Source organism: Myxine glutinosa, chromosome 4 (genome assembly GCF_964187855.1).
Source record: "Myxine glutinosa chromosome 4, kmMyxGlut1.1, whole genome shotgun sequence".
Classification (NCBI taxonomy): domain Eukaryota; kingdom Metazoa; phylum Chordata; class Myxini; order Myxiniformes; family Myxinidae; genus Myxine; species Myxine glutinosa.
This window is the reverse complement of record NC_136264.1, coordinates 203,134,657-203,152,188: the sequence shown is the minus strand read 5'-3', so window position 1 is coordinate 203,152,188 and position 17,532 is coordinate 203,134,657. Positions and strand designations below refer to the sequence as shown.

Genomic DNA, 17,532 nt, shown 5'->3' with positions numbered 1-17,532 from the left:
AATAATCTTACAAAACACTTGATACATTAGTGCAAAACGCATCAAACAATAATTAGAACAAGAACATTGACAAAGGAAACAGCGAACGCAGCCAATACACCGCACGCATACAGAACTCGGCCATTCCCTAAGCGTGCGTTTCCATGACTCCCATTCCCACGAACGATTGGGAAACCCAAATTGCGAACCTTTTTATAATTTCCCGCTCAGGTCATTAAAGAAAAAAAGTTCTCCATTGATTTTGCATAAATATGGTGTAGCCTCGATTCTTTCTTCTTCCCATTGTTTTCCTCTGGGTTGCGAGGTACAACTTGGGGAGTGGTGTGTGTAAAAAGTACCACGGAAAGCCCAGGGTTCCACCATTCCTCTGTTGAAAAATGTTGACTTAATTTTCAGTTATCATCCCTCAAACTCTAACACCAACAGTATTACCTCAAAATGACGATCCCACTAGGTGCGGTGTATGAAGATGAAGCGTTTGAGATGCTGTTTAGTTAGAAGCGTTGTTGTTGTTGTTTTTCTCACAAACTTTCCATTATCCGAGTTCTCTTCATACATGTCGTGTAGGATACATGTTTAAAATATATTTGTACCTCACAAGTCGATGAAAAACTCCATTGACGTCAAAGCGAGACGAAGAGGACGCGCTTTGGTTCACACGTACGAGTTACGGTCCAATCGATTGTCTCGGCGTTCGGGTGTCACGGGCCGCGCTGCGCGCGCGCTTTATGGTGCTTGAGGTTGCACGTTGCGCGCGAGCCGCGATCGCTCACGAGGTTTCCGCTGTGCACGACCGGGTCCATTAGGGTCGTGGTGGCTGGCACGGACCTGGTGCTGACGGTGGGTGCCAAGTTCTGTGAGTTTGCAAATGGCCCTCTCGGTGTGAAATGTAAATAATTTGGGGACATAGCGGCCGCTTCGGCTCCTCGGTCATTGGACCTGGAAGTGACGTTTGTATGAAACAGGTGTTGTGTTTGGCCATAGGTGTATGAAAACCTTACTGCTTCCTGTTGGGTCATGTCAAGAGCTCACCTTATTAAATATTATAACACCCGATTTATGTTCGTGGGTGTTACATATAAATAGATGAACCAAAGGACCATGAGGAAGGTTTCTTCCCATTCCAAGGTCGGTATATTCAATCCAGAACAAATGACTCCAAAGCGAGTACAGAGTACAGCACCCACCGACAGGTAAAGCACCTCCAGACCAAACTTCCGCCCCGTCCTCGTACTCAAAAACCAACCACCGGAAGTCCCGCCAAGAACATCCGGGCGTCAAATAACTAACTAACTAATTATTGTGTTTACATATTATAACTAACTATTGTGTTACACCATGTACAACCCCATGCAACAAAATACACACTGGCGTACGTTGGGAGCCGACATGGATATCTCTACCCTCTGCACTCTCACCTGACCCAATGACACCTCCGTGGGAATCCCAAGATGTTCGGTCTTTCCGGAACACACGTGGCACACGGATGACATCCGCTCACAGACTTCGTCCTTGGTGTCACGAAATCAGGTGTTTCGCACAGCAGGTTTGATGAGTCGTGGTTGATGTGTAACCGCATTATTGGAAGGTAGATCATCGAGGTACCAACTTTGGTAGTTGGTTGTGGAATGGGGAGGATGTAGGTGGTCAGGTTGCTCCAGCTTGGAGCTCTATATTATATCTGAAAAACAGGGAGGACCCTTTCATCCCCCTCCCTGACTTCCATCTTCAATTCGTGCTCCGACCTCCTCCAAACCTCCTTTCCCTTCTCTTCTCACTCCACACCTTATATATGGCCTCCGTTATGTGGATTGGTCGTTCCAAACTTTCCCCACCATCCTAATGACTGACCACAGTGGACATGATAATTCGACGAGCCTCGCGTATCGGATGGATATAATACAGGGATAGGTGTGTGGAATTGGACCTGGGGATGCGAAAATGTAGGTTTGACTGGGTATGTCGCGGTCACACATCGGACCGTCTTTGATCTTCAGTCTGCAGGAAAAAATGACCACGACTTCCATGGAGCGTCCGGGTTAGGTTTAAGGAAGATCAAATCCTCCTTGGGAGCTCGATCCCCCGGTTGGTCGACGTCCATCTGGGGCTCGTGCAGGAGCTCACCGTGCACCAGCACATGACCCGGTTCCACTGGGTGTTGTATGGGGATTGGTTCCCAGTGGAGTTTGCTGTGAATGTCCCTTGATAGCATCGTACTGTAGTCACTGGTAAGGTCCTTAACGTTTCTCAGACAAGTAAATCACTGGAAAGGTAATTATATGCTGACATAATTGACCAAATAGTTTGTGGTTTTATAGATATATATACTAGCTGAATGCAGCCGGCGTTGCTCGGGTTCTTTTTGAATGAATTTAATCTTCTGTACATAAGTCTGACGCGAGCCCAGTATCAGTTAGGGCTCAACGATTCCTTGTTCTTTAATCTGTCGGGCCCCGCGAGAGAGAATTTTGAAAGCATGTGTTGCAATCAGTCAGATATTCCTATTAAATGCATAAGTTGTACTTCAAGAGAATTTTGAAAGAAGAAGAAGATTTATTGCGAAATGGGCCCAGCCCGGCCGAGGCGGCCTCGACCGGCCTCGCCACCTAGCCTATAACCTTACCGGGGCCCGTCCCGACATTTTTTGTTTCAGAGGTTTCCTCCTATCTTTCACCGTTCAGGAGATTAGCGCGTGCAGACAAACAAACAAACAAACAAAAACGTTTTTTTTTTTTTTTGTTTTTTTTTAAATACAAACCGTTCAAATAAAAAGAGTTTGGGGTCTCTCTCCAAGGCTAACATCCTGCCTTTACATTCGCCAGTTTACCGGTGGGTGTAAAGGCAGGCTGGGGCAACGTCACACATGTTAGAGGCGGTGTAACCGCTAACGACAAGTCGAAGGGCCTGCGACCGTGCACCGCACCACGCACCGGGCCACACAGCAGACCACGTACCGGACCATGCTCCGTCCAATGCTTCGGGCTACGCTCCATGGCCTATGCCCTGCCGCACCCCTCGCGTCCTCGTCCACGTACCCCCATTCGGTGCAGACATGCCCCGGCGGTGCGGCTTTGGTGAATTTTTTCCCTCAGCCCTCCGTTTGTCCCCGAACCTTACCCTCGGTGACCACCGGCACCACACCCATCCATCCGATCAACCACACCCATGATTCCACCACATCCATTTTATTCCTCCACACCTTTTTTTTCAACCACACCCATTTTTTTTTTAACCACACCCATTATTTAAAGAAAAAAGATGAGGAAAAAAAAAAACACCGAAATGCATGAAAACACCATTTTATGGTTTGTCATGTCCTGGTCGATGTGTGAACCAACAACTCTGAGCCTATACACCACCAGCGTGTGTGCAAAGAAAACGCATACAAATCAAAATTGCATGAATATCGATATATTTAGACCTCTGCATGCACTGCCTGGACCCAAGATCTCTTAAATGAGGTATCATCCAGCATCTTACGTTCTGTGGTTATGACGTTTACCCTGTTCAGACGCAGTCGTGCGACTTTATAGAGGTATGTCGATACAACGTGACCCTGGAATCCCAGCATCATGAGCTACCTGCTAAAACAGGAGAACCAATAGGGAAAGCATTTTTAAATTATATTTTTATTGGTTGATATTTTGATCGCTGGTAAAGCTGATGTTCATTTTATTTTCACCAGACATGGCGAGTCGAAAGAAGAGCGAGGAAAAATACACGTTTGGTCCTTGGACCTTTGTCGCAAAGAAAACGCACATCTCTGGTTGTGAGGAAATTGAACAGTAAGTTTAGTTGCTTGTTGCCGACAACCCAATTGTTTCTTCTTTTGTTTTTCCTATACGATGTGTAGGCTCATGGAAGAGCCAGGTGGCGGAGTTTATGAACTGGTAATGGGACAACAGTTGCACACAACAAGCAAGGGGATGAATGAACAAGGAAGTAGCGAGAGAGATAGAGGAGGCAGGCGCAGTGTCGTATATGGAGAGAGTCTGGCTAACTCGCTGGCAGACGCCATTTTGCCTACCAAGTGAGCGGGGCCCGTGCAAGGTAACTCCTTGTTTAAAAGATATGCCATCCACAACCTTGTAATTTATTGAGATCATATCTGGAGAAATTCCTCAGAATCTGAGATTAAACCAAAGGTGGTAATATTGATCGTTTGGCTGTTGATACGATTTGAACCTGGTTGGATTACAAATTCTCGCAATGTCCACCGGTAGCACGAACCGCTATTGTTCGATAGTTCCTATCGTTTTTATCGAACTTAGCTCTCTGACAGGATTACTTGGAGGCACAAATCTATGTTAGAAAGGGTAATGTACAGTCTGCAATTTGATAAGGGACCGCTCGAGAGATTTGCACAGCGATAGAACTAAAAACATGACCACGGGTCTTGAAGGTCACCTGGATCAGGAGCAAGTCACTCAAACCCGCCCTCCTCCCTCCGCCAAACCCTCTCACTACCTGATATTTTTAATGCTGTGAACTAACTTTGTTACATCATGGGCGATGAAGGTGGTGAACAGGTTTCATTGAAATTGTGTGTGTGGTTTCAGAGAAGAGAGCACATACTTATTTTGGGGGGTCAAACACCTCCCACCGCACCCCGTAATCCCCCTTAATTCGTGCAGATTTTGATGTGGTCAACACACTGCCATTAAGCATCAGATATGCAGCTTGTGGCCAAGTTTCATCAACACCATGTGGGTAGTTTCGGAGAGGAGAGCAAATATATATTTTGGGGTCTCAACCCCCTCTCCCCCCCCCCCCCCCCCCCCACGCGTAGACCCTCATAATGAGCGCAGATTTTCATGTGGTCAATACACCTTTGTTAGGCATCAGATATGAAGCTTATTGCCGAGTTTCATCAACACCGTGTGGGTAGTTTTGGAGAGGAGAGCAAATATATATTTTGGGGTCTCAACCCCCTCTCCCCCCCCCCTCCCCCCCACGCGTAGACCCTCATAATGAGCGCAGATTTTCATGTGGTCAATACACCTTTGTTAGGCATCAGATATGAAGCTTATTGCCAAGTTTCATCAACACCGTGTGGGTAGTTTTGGAGAAGAGAGCAAATATATATTTTGGGGGGTCAACCCCCCCCCCCCCACCTCTCCCCACCCGTTGACCCTCTTAATGAGCGCAGATTTTGATGCGGTCAATACACCTTCATTCGGCATCAGATATGAAGCTTGTGGCCAAGTTTCATCAAAAGCGTGCACGTCGGGTAGTTTCATAGAAGAGAGACAATATCTATTTTGGGGAGTGACCCCCACCTTCTCCCCCCGGCAGAACCCCCGAATTAGTGCAGATTTTTATATGGTCAATACACCTTTATTAGGCATCACATATGAAGCTCGTGGCCAAGTTTCATCAACACCGTGTGTGTAGTTGAAGCGATAATGATAACTGAAACTGAAGAATTTACACTCGCTCACTCACGGACACTGCTCCATCGCATGAGCTCACCGGACTAAAGTACATTTGAGCTAAAAACAGTAATCTGTGGTGGTTCTCAGTGGATTTCAGTGTTTCAAAGTAATCGACCATCGACGATATGCCCCATATAATGAATACTATATTCAACGAGACAGGATGTAGTTGAAGCAGGAAATTTCAAGTGCAATGCAGGAATGAATGAAAGAAACAGACAATGAAGGATCAGAACGTTTGAGCCAAACCTATTGCATTTGCCTCCCTTAAGTTGGAGCCGTGTCGGCATCCGATGAGTTTTACTGCAATTGGTTCATAGCAATATCAAGTACATCATTCAAATTGATCATGAAACGCGATAGAACGATTCCAATTGGGTACTTACTGAACGCAAATACGAGTACGCAGAGGGGAACCATCCAACTATGCGCAGTTTAGCTGTCCGAATCACATGTTTGCTCTTGTCACGAGGGAACCTGTGCATTCTTCGGCCTCGCCTGGTCGAACAGGGCAGCCCCTTGCCGCACAGCACACCGTAAGTCCACCATAATCGAGCGAAATACTGTATAAGATGCCACTTTTGTGCAGATGCGAACCCGGAAGTAACTTGCTTGGAAGGGAAAATAGCTCTATGGAGACCACGTGATGCGCATTGACCAATCACACAGCCGGATCATTCTGTTCACGCAGAACAATAGAATAGAACAATAGAATAGAACAATAGAATAGAACAATAGAATAGAACAATAGAATAGAACAATAGAATAGAACAATAGAGTCTCTATATACAGCACTGGGCAGGAGGAAAGGAAAGCGAAGGGGAGAGAGAAACACAGCAACCTGTAAATATTAACGTTGGGTTAGGAAAGGTTAGTAGAGGCAGGTAGTAAAGATTGGTACATGTGGTCAAGGGCATGGTAATTTCCGGTTGCACCATGCCATGGCTGGTGCTGAGAGTACACTGCCATTAATTAGCTCCTTCATTCAATACATCCTTCAAGGAAAGGATTCTTGTTTTGGGTTGACGATGTCCTGTATATGTTTTGGAACAATTACCTACTTTGTTTTGATCAAAGTCATCCTTTTTCACATTCCAAGAATGACTCGGTCCTTGGGCCTGCCCGCTCTCCCCGAGATGTTGTTTGGTGGGAATTCCCTCTCGGTGATGCATTGCGCCGGACACGGTCTGGAGTTCCGGGCGCAGCCAGCCCTTGCCAAGGTGTCCCACCAGCAGCCTGGCCTCACCGTGGCCTGCTCGGAGACCTGGCAGCGGGGTTGGTGAGTGATGGCCCAATTTGATTTTGGAGTGATGAGACGTCAAAAATGGGCTGGAATTTATCCATTCCCTTGTTTGTATAAACTGTCGATAATTCCCCAAACGTATATTAGCGGCACAAACTGTTCTGAATGTTCGGCCTTCCTGTCCTTTTTGTTTGCATGACCCCCTCATTCACCTCTCCCTACCTCATTGCGCTGTGTCTCTGCATCCATTGTTGTCCTGATTATGTTTTGTCCTTTTCGTGTGTGCCTGTGCCCCTTGTCTGCCTGTTACTGCTCCATTGCCTTTGTATTGGCCTCTCTCTATTATATAGCTCTTCCGTGAGCCTTGGCCTCTGTAAATGGAACTCCCCCACACCCCTTTTCCACCTTTTTGCTCTCTTTTGCTTGTGAAAAATGGGATCCCCTTGTATCCCACACCCTTGTCATTACCCTCGCTTGAGGAGAGGATATTGCATTTGAGTCCGTTTGTTTGTCTGTCTATTTGTCTGTCGCACGGAATAAATATGATTTTCTCTGCAACCATTGGTCCGATTGACAGGAAATTTCCACCATAGGTGAAACTCCACCTGTATAATTTTTTATGATAATTATGACGTCATAGGTCACATGGTTTGGTCGCCATCTTGGAAAAACCGAAAAGCTTTGCACCTCTATATCTCCGAAAGTGCTGAATAGAAAAAAAATTGAGATATGGCTCATTGTAAAGAACTCTCCATGGGGAATAAAATATGTTAATGATGATGTCATAGGTGCCTCCATTATGACGTCATAATTTGACAAGTACAAAACTTCATCCGATCAAGATGAAATTTCTTGAGCGTCATGTGGGCATAAATTGGTGGAGAAAAAAATGATGACGTCATTGGTCACGTGGTTCGGCCGCCATCTTGGAAAAACCGAAAACCTTTGCACCTCTATATCTCTGAAAGCGCTGCATAGAAAAAATTGAGACATGGCTCATTGTAAAGAACTCTCCATGGGGAATAAAATATGTTAATGATGATGCCATAGGTGCCTCCATTATGACGTCATAATTTGTCAAGTACAAAACTTCATCTGATCAAGATGAAATTTATTGAGCATAATCTAGGAATAAATTAGTGGAGAAAAAAAGAATGATGACGTCATCTGTCACGTGGTTCGGCCGCCATATTTGTTTTAACACAAAAGCCTTAAAAACCACTGAAAATACATCCTGGCGAGGGTTTGCAATCTCTGATTGCTCTTTCTTGCTATCTTTGTTTTCCCTCTTTTCCAGCCAGGCAGCGGATGTTGTCCAACCATACGATTGGACGTATACGACTGACTACCGTGGTTGTCTGACGGGTTCAAGATGTATGCAGGTTTGAGTCATGCATACCACCTTTTATACTTCAACAAATACATTTTAGAACTTCATTATTTTGCTTGGAGGTGGGGCGCAGGGGGGGTTATTTATTATGTACGTGAATATGGTGGCACTTTTTACCAACCACCCAAGCCCCCTCACCCCATCTCCACCAGCCTCAGATGCTCCAAACATGCTCTTCCTTTCCTTCTCCCAACTCGCATCTCTCCCAAAAGTTATTTCCCATACCTTCCTCTCTTCTGTCACCCTTGATTGTTCACACTCCCCTAGTTAACCTCCTTCCTCTCTTATATCACCCTCATTTGTCTTCCTTTTTCCCATTAAATTTTGGCAGTTTAGACCTCAACCCTACATGTAGTAACGTAATCAGATATCGTGTTGAGTGTACAGCTGTAAATCCTTAGTGAGGCATTGGTGTTGCTGGTAGGTGGATGGAGTATGGGTGTCAGGAGAGAGGAAGTCTTTTCACAGTTTATAGCGAAGGTGGTGACTCCAACATTTCTCAATTTGCAAACATCCTTTTTCACATTCTGGTTGTTCTGGTTCATTCTGGTCCAGTTGTTCTGGTCGGAAAGTTAAGATGTAGCTAAAAGTCTGAAACCTTGAAGAGTTATTGAAGCATCGTTCTTTATCTGAAACCAATTTGACATAAACTGTGGAATTTCGATAAAGCTGAAACTCAGATGCAGTCAGTCTTGTGATGAGTCTAGCGCCCATCAAACGCAGCCTTATTAAAGAGCACCTTGTTTGTGGAATGAGGCAGGTGCTTTTTATTGGTATAAAATCTCGGCACTTGGAAAAGCGAAGAGACCGAGGGTAAAAGGGCTGTGTACCGGGTCAGCGTACTGACAGTGGACTGTGTCAAACTTTACCAAACTCGGTGGTATAATGGTTCGAGCGTCCCCTCTGAGTCTGGGAGGTCGGCCGTTTGAACCCCGGACGAGTCATATCAAAGACTTTTAAAATGGTATGTGCTGCTTCCTTGCTTGATGCTCAGCAATTTATAAGGATAGAGCACAGACAAACAAGCAAAAGTTAGCAGCCATTGTGTAGGCTTTGATGGGTCTAATGGCCTCCTCTTGTGTTGAAGTTCCTTGCAAGATAACGCTTATTATATTATGAGCTTATCTGGAATAGGAATTCCAGATAAAGTATTCACATCGTGCACCGTCCATCCGTCCGTCACCTATTTCGACTTTTCCGGCCATAGAGCTGGGCCGATCTGGCTGAAATTTGGCAGCAAAGTTCTGCTCCTGACTGGTAACGGGATTGCAAAGCTCGTTCCAGTCACGTGACTGCAAATGTGTCAAAATGGCAGGCTTAATAAATTCCTTCAAAAATCTTTTTCTCCAGACCCAGCAGTCAGAATGCTACTAAATTTGGGTTACGACATTATGCCAGGATAGGGAGGTGAAATTGCGGAGGCCATGCCGATCATGTGACCAGAAGTGCGTCAAAATGGCCAACTTAGTCAATTCTTTGGAAAAATCATCTTCTCCAGACCCACCATTCAGAATGCTACCAAATTTAGGTTGCAACATTAGGCCAGAGCCCAGATAAGCTGCAGGTCCAGTGGTCCTATTTTTACTATAACAAACAAGGGAATTAGTGATGAAGGTTGTTCGGGTGGGTTAATGGTGTGAAGGAAACCCCTTGTAGGCATTTGGGTGAGAGGAATGATGTGAGATGGTGGTGCACCGCTCGCTTGAACAGTGGGTTGAACCCTCTCCAGAAGACTTTACATAGATGGAAAAAAAGAAGAACAAAAGGAATTGAGGTGTCGGCCAGCCTGGATTTTGGAAGTTGGAGGGGGTTACTGGAAGACTGCGTGCCTCCTGGAGAAGCTGCAGAGGATCGGAGGGCTAGGAGAGCAGAAGGAGCGAGAGCGGAGGAGAGGCTGTATAAAACAGGCCTTATGATTTGGCCTCATCAGTGGAGATGTTAATCATGTTGTGACGTTTAGATTCCACAGTATCCAGGAGAGACAAATGTGATGCTGGTGTGCCACCCCATACGGGAGAGCAAGAATCCATTAAGCTACGGGCAAAGGCCTTATAGGCTGAGAGAAGTTCTGACTTTCCAAGGACTGACTTGAAGCAACAGTGAATGCCTAGTCCAGGGCTGATCTAGGAGGCCAGCTTTGCTATACAAGTTGGCCCAGGAGAGGTCATGGCTGAGGGTGATGACATGAAATTCAAGGGACTGAAACTCCTTGAGTGGCTCCCCATTGAGATAGCTCGTTGGGTCATTTTGACGATCCTTTTGGAGCAACAGGTTGAGACAGATTTGTCATTATTGAAAGAACCGTTCCATTTATCAGATCAGCATTTAATAAGTTCTAGATTAGCGGAGAGCGTGACACACCTGCCGTCTGTGTGCCGGTGGGAAGGGGTACATTTACCACCATGGGGAATGAGGCACGGTGGATGTTTGGGAGCGTTTGCCCTTTGTCAGAGGAACAAAGTCAAATTCTATGACCGAAGGCTAATGATCGAAGCATCCACTTTTATTTAATAAAATCCCTTGTCTTTTATTTTATTTTATTTAATAAAATAAAAAATTATACCCTCAAAAGTTTTCACTCCGATGACCCTGATGTTGAAAAGTGTGTACAGAATTTGAGGATACCTTGAAAAGTAAAGCGAATGTCATTTTTTGTTATAAACGTGCAAACTGAGTTGCAGGTATAAACAAAAGTCCAGTTCTAATTGGGAGCACCCTTTTGATATTTGCTGAGGTTAAGTTCCGGTTTGAGGCCTGTGTGCTGTTCACAGGTGCAGCCAACCACGGAAAGGATCGACCAGGCCAAGCTGATGAACCGGGAGCCGATTCTTTTCTTTGAGGATATTGTGCTCTTTGAGGATGAGCTTCACGATCACGGAATTTCTGTCCTGTCTGTGAAAGTGGTACGACTTAGAAACACGCCATCTCTGCGTGCAGGGACGTCTGTCCTTTTACACTCTGATTGGTGTGTTCGTTGTACCCTTTTATTTGCCATTTGGTAGATTGTGTCGGTGTTGTGTTGAATGGCATTCCCTGTACACCTGTTGTAGTTGGCTAACCCATGATTAATGTATTTGTCCGAATTTGTGCATTCCGTAGTTCATAGGTTATCGTCAAAAGGGAATCAAACCTTAATATCCGATTTAAGGACATTTTCTGGCCAAAATGCCATACAATGTGACCCATCTAACAGTCTGGAATGTTTGATTTATTTCTATCCTTTCTTCCATCCACCCATAACCCCTCCCCTTCCATCCACCCATAACCCCTCCCCTTCCATCCACCCATAACCCCTCCCCTTCCATCCACCCATAACACCTCCCCTTCCATCCACCCATAACCCCTCCCCTTCCATCCACCCATAACCCCTCCCCTTCCATCCACCCATAACCCCTACCATTCCATCCACCCATAACCCCTACCATTCCATCCACCCATAACCCCTGCCATTCCATCCACCCATTCCCCCTCCCATTCTATCCACCCATTCCCCCTCCCGCCTTCATCCACCCATTTCCCCCACCCCCTTTCATCCTCCGATCCCCACTCCTCTTCATCCACCCATTCCCCCTCCCGCCTTCATCCACCCATTCCCCCTTCTGCCTTCATACAACCAACCATTCCTACCCCCCCCCCCCCTTCATCCTCCGATCCCCACTCCTCTTCATACACCCATTTCCCCCCCTTTCATCCTCCGATCCCCACTCCTCTTCATCCACCCATTCCCCCTCTCCCATTACACCCTCCCCATTCCCCCTCTCCCATTACACCCCCCCCCATTCCCCTCTCTCCTGCCACCCACCCGCCCCCTCCACCACTTCCATCCACCCCTCCCATTTTCCATCCATCCGTCTGCCACCTCCCTTTTTCCGTGCAACCTCCCCTTTTCCATCCACCCCCCCCCCCTTTTCTGTCCATCCCTTACGTTTTCCATCCACTCATCACAACCCTCAACCCCCTCTACCATGGTTCCCACCCACAAACTACCCAAGAGGGTCATGCAAAGTGGATTCTTCCTGCTGCTGCGGTTTTTCCTTCGAGTTGATGGTGTTGTGATCAGAGTCAATGAAACTCGTATCTACCACCAGGTACACCATATATTTGCCCCCATTCACCCATTTTGTCATCAATATTTTTAATCGACCCTTGATTTCGAATATTGTATTTGTTTTCCCTCACAGGTCGATACTTCATATCTGATCAGAGAGTTTGTGACAAAGGAGAGGTACATCAAAGATATAGTGAGTCTTATGAAATAATCTTTTGACAAACCAGGAACTCTTGTTATTTTGTGACTATATTGCAGGATTATTTCTGTGGCTTTCTTTTGAGGCATTTGACTTAAAATGGTAGTTGGGTTGTGGGTGGAGGGTGGGAAGAAGTTCAGAGAGTTGCAAAATTCTCAGCTATTTGATATTTGGTGCATTTTTTTAAAATGTGCTTTTTGGGTATGTACATATAGTATTTTCTTTTTATGCCTTCGTATGGATGCCTTATGGAGACAAAAGGTCTGAAGGTGAATATCGGAAAGACGAAGGTGATGGCAAGTGGTAAAGCATGTGGTGAGGTGGAAAGAACTGGGAAGTGGCCGTGTGCTGTGTGCAGGAAGGGTGTCGGAGTGAACTCCATTCAATGTACAATGTGCGCTGAGTGGGTTCATCAAAAATGTAGTGGTCTGAGAGGGTCATTAACCAGTGTGGCAGCTACATTCAAATGTGAGGTGTGCACAGAGGGAGCTGCAGATGGAGGAAATGTTGAGTTGGATCTTGGACATGGCGTGAAGCTGGGAGGTGTGAAAACATTTTGCTACCTCAGAGACATGCTGAATGGAGAAGGTGGATCAGACTCGGCAACGGTTGCTAGAGTGAGATGTGCATGGAAGAAGTTTCGGGAACTGAGTGGCGTGCTGATGATGAGGGGAGTGTCGTTGAAGCTGAAGGGAAAGGTGTATGCTGCATGTGTGAGAAGTGTTATGATTTATGGGAGCGAGACATGGGTAATGAACGTAGAGCAGCAACGAAGGCTGGAAAGGGTGGAAATGCGAATGGTTCGATGGATGTGCGGAGTATCGTTGAGAGAGAGGAAGACAAATGATGAATTGCGAAAAATGATGGGAATAGAGCCTGTGATTGATGCTGTGAAGAGGAACAGGTTGAGATGGTTTGGTCATGTGTTGAGGAAAGATGAAAGTGATTGGTTGAGAAGAGTGATGGAAATGAATGTAGAAGGAAGTAGAAGACGGGGAAGACTGAGAAAGACTTGGCTAAAGATGGTGGAAGAAGAAATGCGGGCAAGGGGGTTAACAAGGAGAGATGCAGAAAATAGGGCAAAATGGAGAAGATTGTCATGGGGACCGCAAGGCTAACCCCCGCTCTAGCAGGGAAAATGGCCTTAAAATGCATGTTGTTGTTGTTGTTGTTTTTATGCCTTCGCCGACAAAGTTGCTGGAGGCATTATGTTTTCGGGTTGTCCGTACGGGCTAAACCTCGTTTTTATCAGCAAACATATGTCCGATTGAGACGAAACTTTCAAGGTAGGAGTGACATCCATGCAGAATGTTTTTTATGATAATTCTGACATCATAGGTCACGTGGTATGGCAGCCATCTTGGATTAAAAGCAAATAATTGAAAAATTAATTCTCGGAAACCGCTGATTGGAAAATTTGAAAGCAAATAATTGAAAAACCGACACAGTCGCATTCTTCAAGTTTTAATTGATACATGTGGGAAAATTACACGCCCAGACCAGGAATCGAACCCAGGTCCTCTGGAAAACCGTACCAGTGCTCTGCCATCTGAGCTATCTGGGCATCCCTGACTGAGCATGCAATTTTCCCACACATATGATTGCCACTCTCTTTCCGTCAATGCTTCCGGAGCACTCGCTGCCAACCATAGGAGCACCAACGGCCTGAACACGAGAGGGTCTTCCTCCAATTGGGGGACAAATGCAGTGGTGTTTATAATAGCGGACATGGATTTGTTTTTAAGGGCGTCAGTGGTTCACAGTCGTGGTTGTATTCTTCTTTCTCCCATGTCCTTGTCATTGCATCTCTCTTTCTCTTCCCTGTCCCAGCCCCTCTCTCTGTCGGAGCTCTCGGATCCAGCGGCAGTCTTTCCTCACCTTCACGTTGTGAAAGAGGAAAGCGAAAAGCTTTTACTCCCCTCGGATGTTAACTCAGAAGGTAAAGGAGATATTGTGAGGAGCATGACACAAAGCGTCCTGTGTTGTGATGGACGTAGCCCCCAGTGAGAGAGAAGTGGTGACGAAACAATGGAGCTAGCAAGTTGATAGAATAAGAGAATGTAAAGGAAGTCACGGCGGTTGATACTACCCCAAATATTTTTGGTACTTGTGTGTCCGTACGAGTTTGAACACATTGGCTGCATTAGATCGCACGGTTAAAATCCCAAATGTGCTCGTCCTCATGCTTTGGACATGCAATATGGCAGCTCTTGTTTTCATATGCTTGACTTCTAATTTTGTACCAAGCTGCAGGTTGCAGACACATCGTGCTGAGCGATCACTGTTGTCTTGTGCCCCGCGTGATATTAATTGGTACAATACCTTTTATCCGTCTAAAGTGAATTGTGCATTTGCTGAAAGGATTGGTCTGACGACGTGCGGGATGGGATGGAGGTCGCCGGAGGACGTTACCATGGACCACCACCCCAAAAGAGGGGCATCATGCAGTGATCACTTGGATTCGCCAAAGTTGAGATCGATGTGATTCTGGTCGGTCAAAGGCTCCATCAGCCGTATGGAGAATGGTTGAACATCCTGAGCGAAAGTCCTCGATATAAGATTGCAGGACATGACGAATGCGAGGGAGGGGAGTACAAATCCTGGGAATATTTACAGGTGAAGAAAGAGACTAAATACGGAAACGGATGAAAAGCCTGGAAAGATGAACATTCGACATACTTTGTACATCGTCGTCGTCATGAGTATGTTCGCCATTTTGCATGGAATGGCCATTTTGGATGGGAGTTAAAGGCGCGTGCGGTGAGGGCTACGGAGGTGAGGAGTCTGTGCGACATGCTCCTCGTTTCCCAGAATAGTCTCTCATTTTAAAATTACATTCTTCAACGCCGTGCTCTAAAGCAGTTGTACATAATTGTACGTTCGTCCGGTTCCCCTATAATTGATGTCCTCTTTAACCCTTCAGCTGTTCATATTGCTTGTTGTTTCTTCTTGTTTTTTTGTTTTTTTCTGTTCACATTAACAAATACAACTCTGTGTGTTGTAAGTGTTTATTCGATTTCTCATTGACTAAGTCACCTTTGCAGGTAAGAGTTTGAAATTAAAAAAATGGAGATGGAATCTTCTTCTTCACTATATATTAAGAAATTCGTTCACAATTGTTACAAACGAGCAGTGGAACTCCTCTGCACTGGTCAATAAACACTTTGCTGTTTGATATACCTGTTTATTCATGGGGTTTTTTTCTATTGTGTCTCTTGATACATTTTTTTTTCTTTACAAGATCAAGGCTCATGGAAGAGCAAGGTGACAGAGGTTATGAACCGACAGGAAAATAAGGAAGGAAATCTAAGAACGGGATACGAAGAGAGAAGGAAACACATCAAGCTGCAAGTAAGAGGTTTGGGTTAGGAAGGCCTAATGAAGATTGTGACTCTGGATGGCGTTGATGTGAGATTTTTTTTTTTTTTTTTTTTTTTTTTTTTTTGTATACAAGATCGAGGCTCGTGAAAGAGCGAACATTAATCACATTACAAGCGAACATTAATCACACATTTCATTAATGAAAGAGCGAACATTAATCACACAGAAAGACAAACCGACACATAAAACATATAACATCGGGAGCGGTAGACACGATGGGGAGAGAGGGGGAAGGACACAAACACAACATTTGAGAGCAGGGACCGAGAGACATGGAGACATCGAGAGATCTGAGAGAGGGCGAGGGCTTTGGGGGGGGGGGGGCATGGGAAGGGGGCGGTGGGAGAGGTATAAAACATATGGACACTGCCAGGACTTCCAGGAAAGAAGTTGGAATTTCAAACAAGGTGGATCTGGGGTGAATTAGCGGGGGTAGAAAAGATCAAGGTTTTGGATGGGGGAAGATAAGAGATGGTGGTGAACAGCTGTTTTATAGACCTGGAGGGAGGAGTGGGATTGAAGGGAGTGAGGGAGTTTGTTCCAGAGGCGGGAGAAAAGAGGAATGAAAGAGTGAAGGTGAGCAGAGAGCCGAGATTTCGGCAGTTTAACCATCAGAGGGTTGCTGGCAGATCTTGTGCGACCTGTAGGAATATTTGGGGGACAGAGCACACAGAGAGCTGGGGGTGCAAGGCCGGAGAGGAGTCGGTAGAAGACAGAAAGACCACCTACCTGCCTGCGGTGAGTGAGTGAAAGGCCCTCAGAGATAGCTTCATCGCGGGAGATTCCAATAATTCTGAAAGCTTTGGTTTCAACAGCGTGAAGCCGAGCTAGGTGTGAGGCAGGAGCACCGGCCCATAGGGGAGAACAGTATTCCATTGAGCTGCGGATGAAAGCCTTGTATGTGGTGAGGAGCTCAGGTGTGCCGAGGAAGGACTTCGCACGACGGAGGATGCCCAGTCGGCGACTGGCTTTGGAGGCCAGCTTGGAAATGTGGTTTTCCCAAGAAAGATCATGGCAGATAGTGAGACCCAAAATCTTGAGCGACAGAACTTCTTGGAGAGGATTGTTGAGAAAGTATATGGGAGGGTTGTCCAGTCGATCTTTTCGGAGAGACATAGTAAGAGTGTGAGATTTGTCAGGATTGAAATGTGATGGCAGTGAATCTGCTTTTAAAGCCTCGGATGGCGTCAGGAAGATGGTTCCACGCACGGTAGAAGCGAGGAGTAGAAGAGTTCAGGTGTGCAGTCAACCTGGATTTTATTTACTACTTCAACCCGAAAGACCTTTCAAGGCACCAAATCACGTGCCTTATGTCGGTAAACGAACCTCTATTGGAGTCTCTCTCCCTTAAATGGGTAATATTTTTTTAATTATTACAAAATATTGTTTCCTGTATAAAGTGATTGTTTCTGCATTACTGTACTTTTTATTTGAGGAAGCTATTGTAAGGCAAGGTACCTTAAATTAAAGTGTAGTTCATTTCACCGCTGCCATTTTGTTACGTAACGGGGAGCCAATGTGTACTGCTCATTGTATGCCAGTGTCGGGGTGTCGGTTTGTATCTCCAGAGAAGGTGCTGAGTTGAAGCAGCTAATACAATTACGGCTGCAGATGTTTTTTACCCCGCGCATACGAAGCGAAGAACGGGGTTATGCAATTGGTTAATTCCATCAGGCGGTCGACAATCAAGGAAGGACATGATTTCAATCGAATGTTATATTTGCAACACGAACCTGCAGTTTAGCAGTACTTTGGCTCTGAATTTTGCAAACTGTACGGAATCTCGTCCCGATCGCGCACAAAGCAGCGAGATATTTTATTTTTCTTACTCTGTCT

The 17,532-nt window shown here is 45.7% G+C and overlaps 1 protein-coding gene across 7 annotated transcripts; it reads left to right on the top strand.

The window, feature by feature from the left end:
• The first annotated feature begins 499 nt into the window (after positions 1–499).
• Positions 500–15,492, top strand: TIPRL (TOR signaling pathway regulator). 7 transcript variants are annotated; one of them, XM_078776921.1, is made up of 9 exons: positions 500–840; positions 3,686–3,785; positions 6,535–6,714; positions 7,976–8,060; positions 10,840–10,971; positions 12,061–12,156; positions 12,250–12,309; positions 14,146–14,254; positions 14,677–15,492. In XM_078776921.1, exons 2-9 carry the CDS (start codon positions 3,688–3,690, stop codon positions 14,685–14,687), a joined length of 771 nt encoding a protein of 256 aa, XP_078633047.1. In that variant the 5' UTR covers positions 500–840; positions 3,686–3,687; the 3' UTR covers positions 14,688–15,492. The 7 variants fall into 7 exon arrangements, with proteins under 7 accessions (XP_078633047.1, XP_067970386.1, XP_078633048.1 ...); XM_068114284.2 differs by having other exon boundaries at positions 626–856; XM_068114285.2 differs by lacking the exon at positions 14,677–15,492 and having other exon boundaries at positions 617–840; positions 14,146–14,453.
• The last annotated feature ends 2,040 nt before the right edge of the window (positions 15,493–17,532 follow it).

Coding starts and splice junctions, on each gene's coding strand:
- TIPRL (XM_068114285.2), top strand. CDS start 3,688: ATGGCGAGTCGAAAGAAGAGCGAGGAAAAATACACGTTTGGTCCTTGG. Junction 8,061..10,839: donor CGGGTTCAAGATGTATGCAG/GTTTGAGTCATG, acceptor TGCTGTTCACAG/GTGCAGCCAACCACGGAAAG. Junction 12,157..12,249: donor AAACTCGTATCTACCACCAG/GTACACCATATA, acceptor TTTCCCTCACAG/GTCGATACTTCATATCTGAT.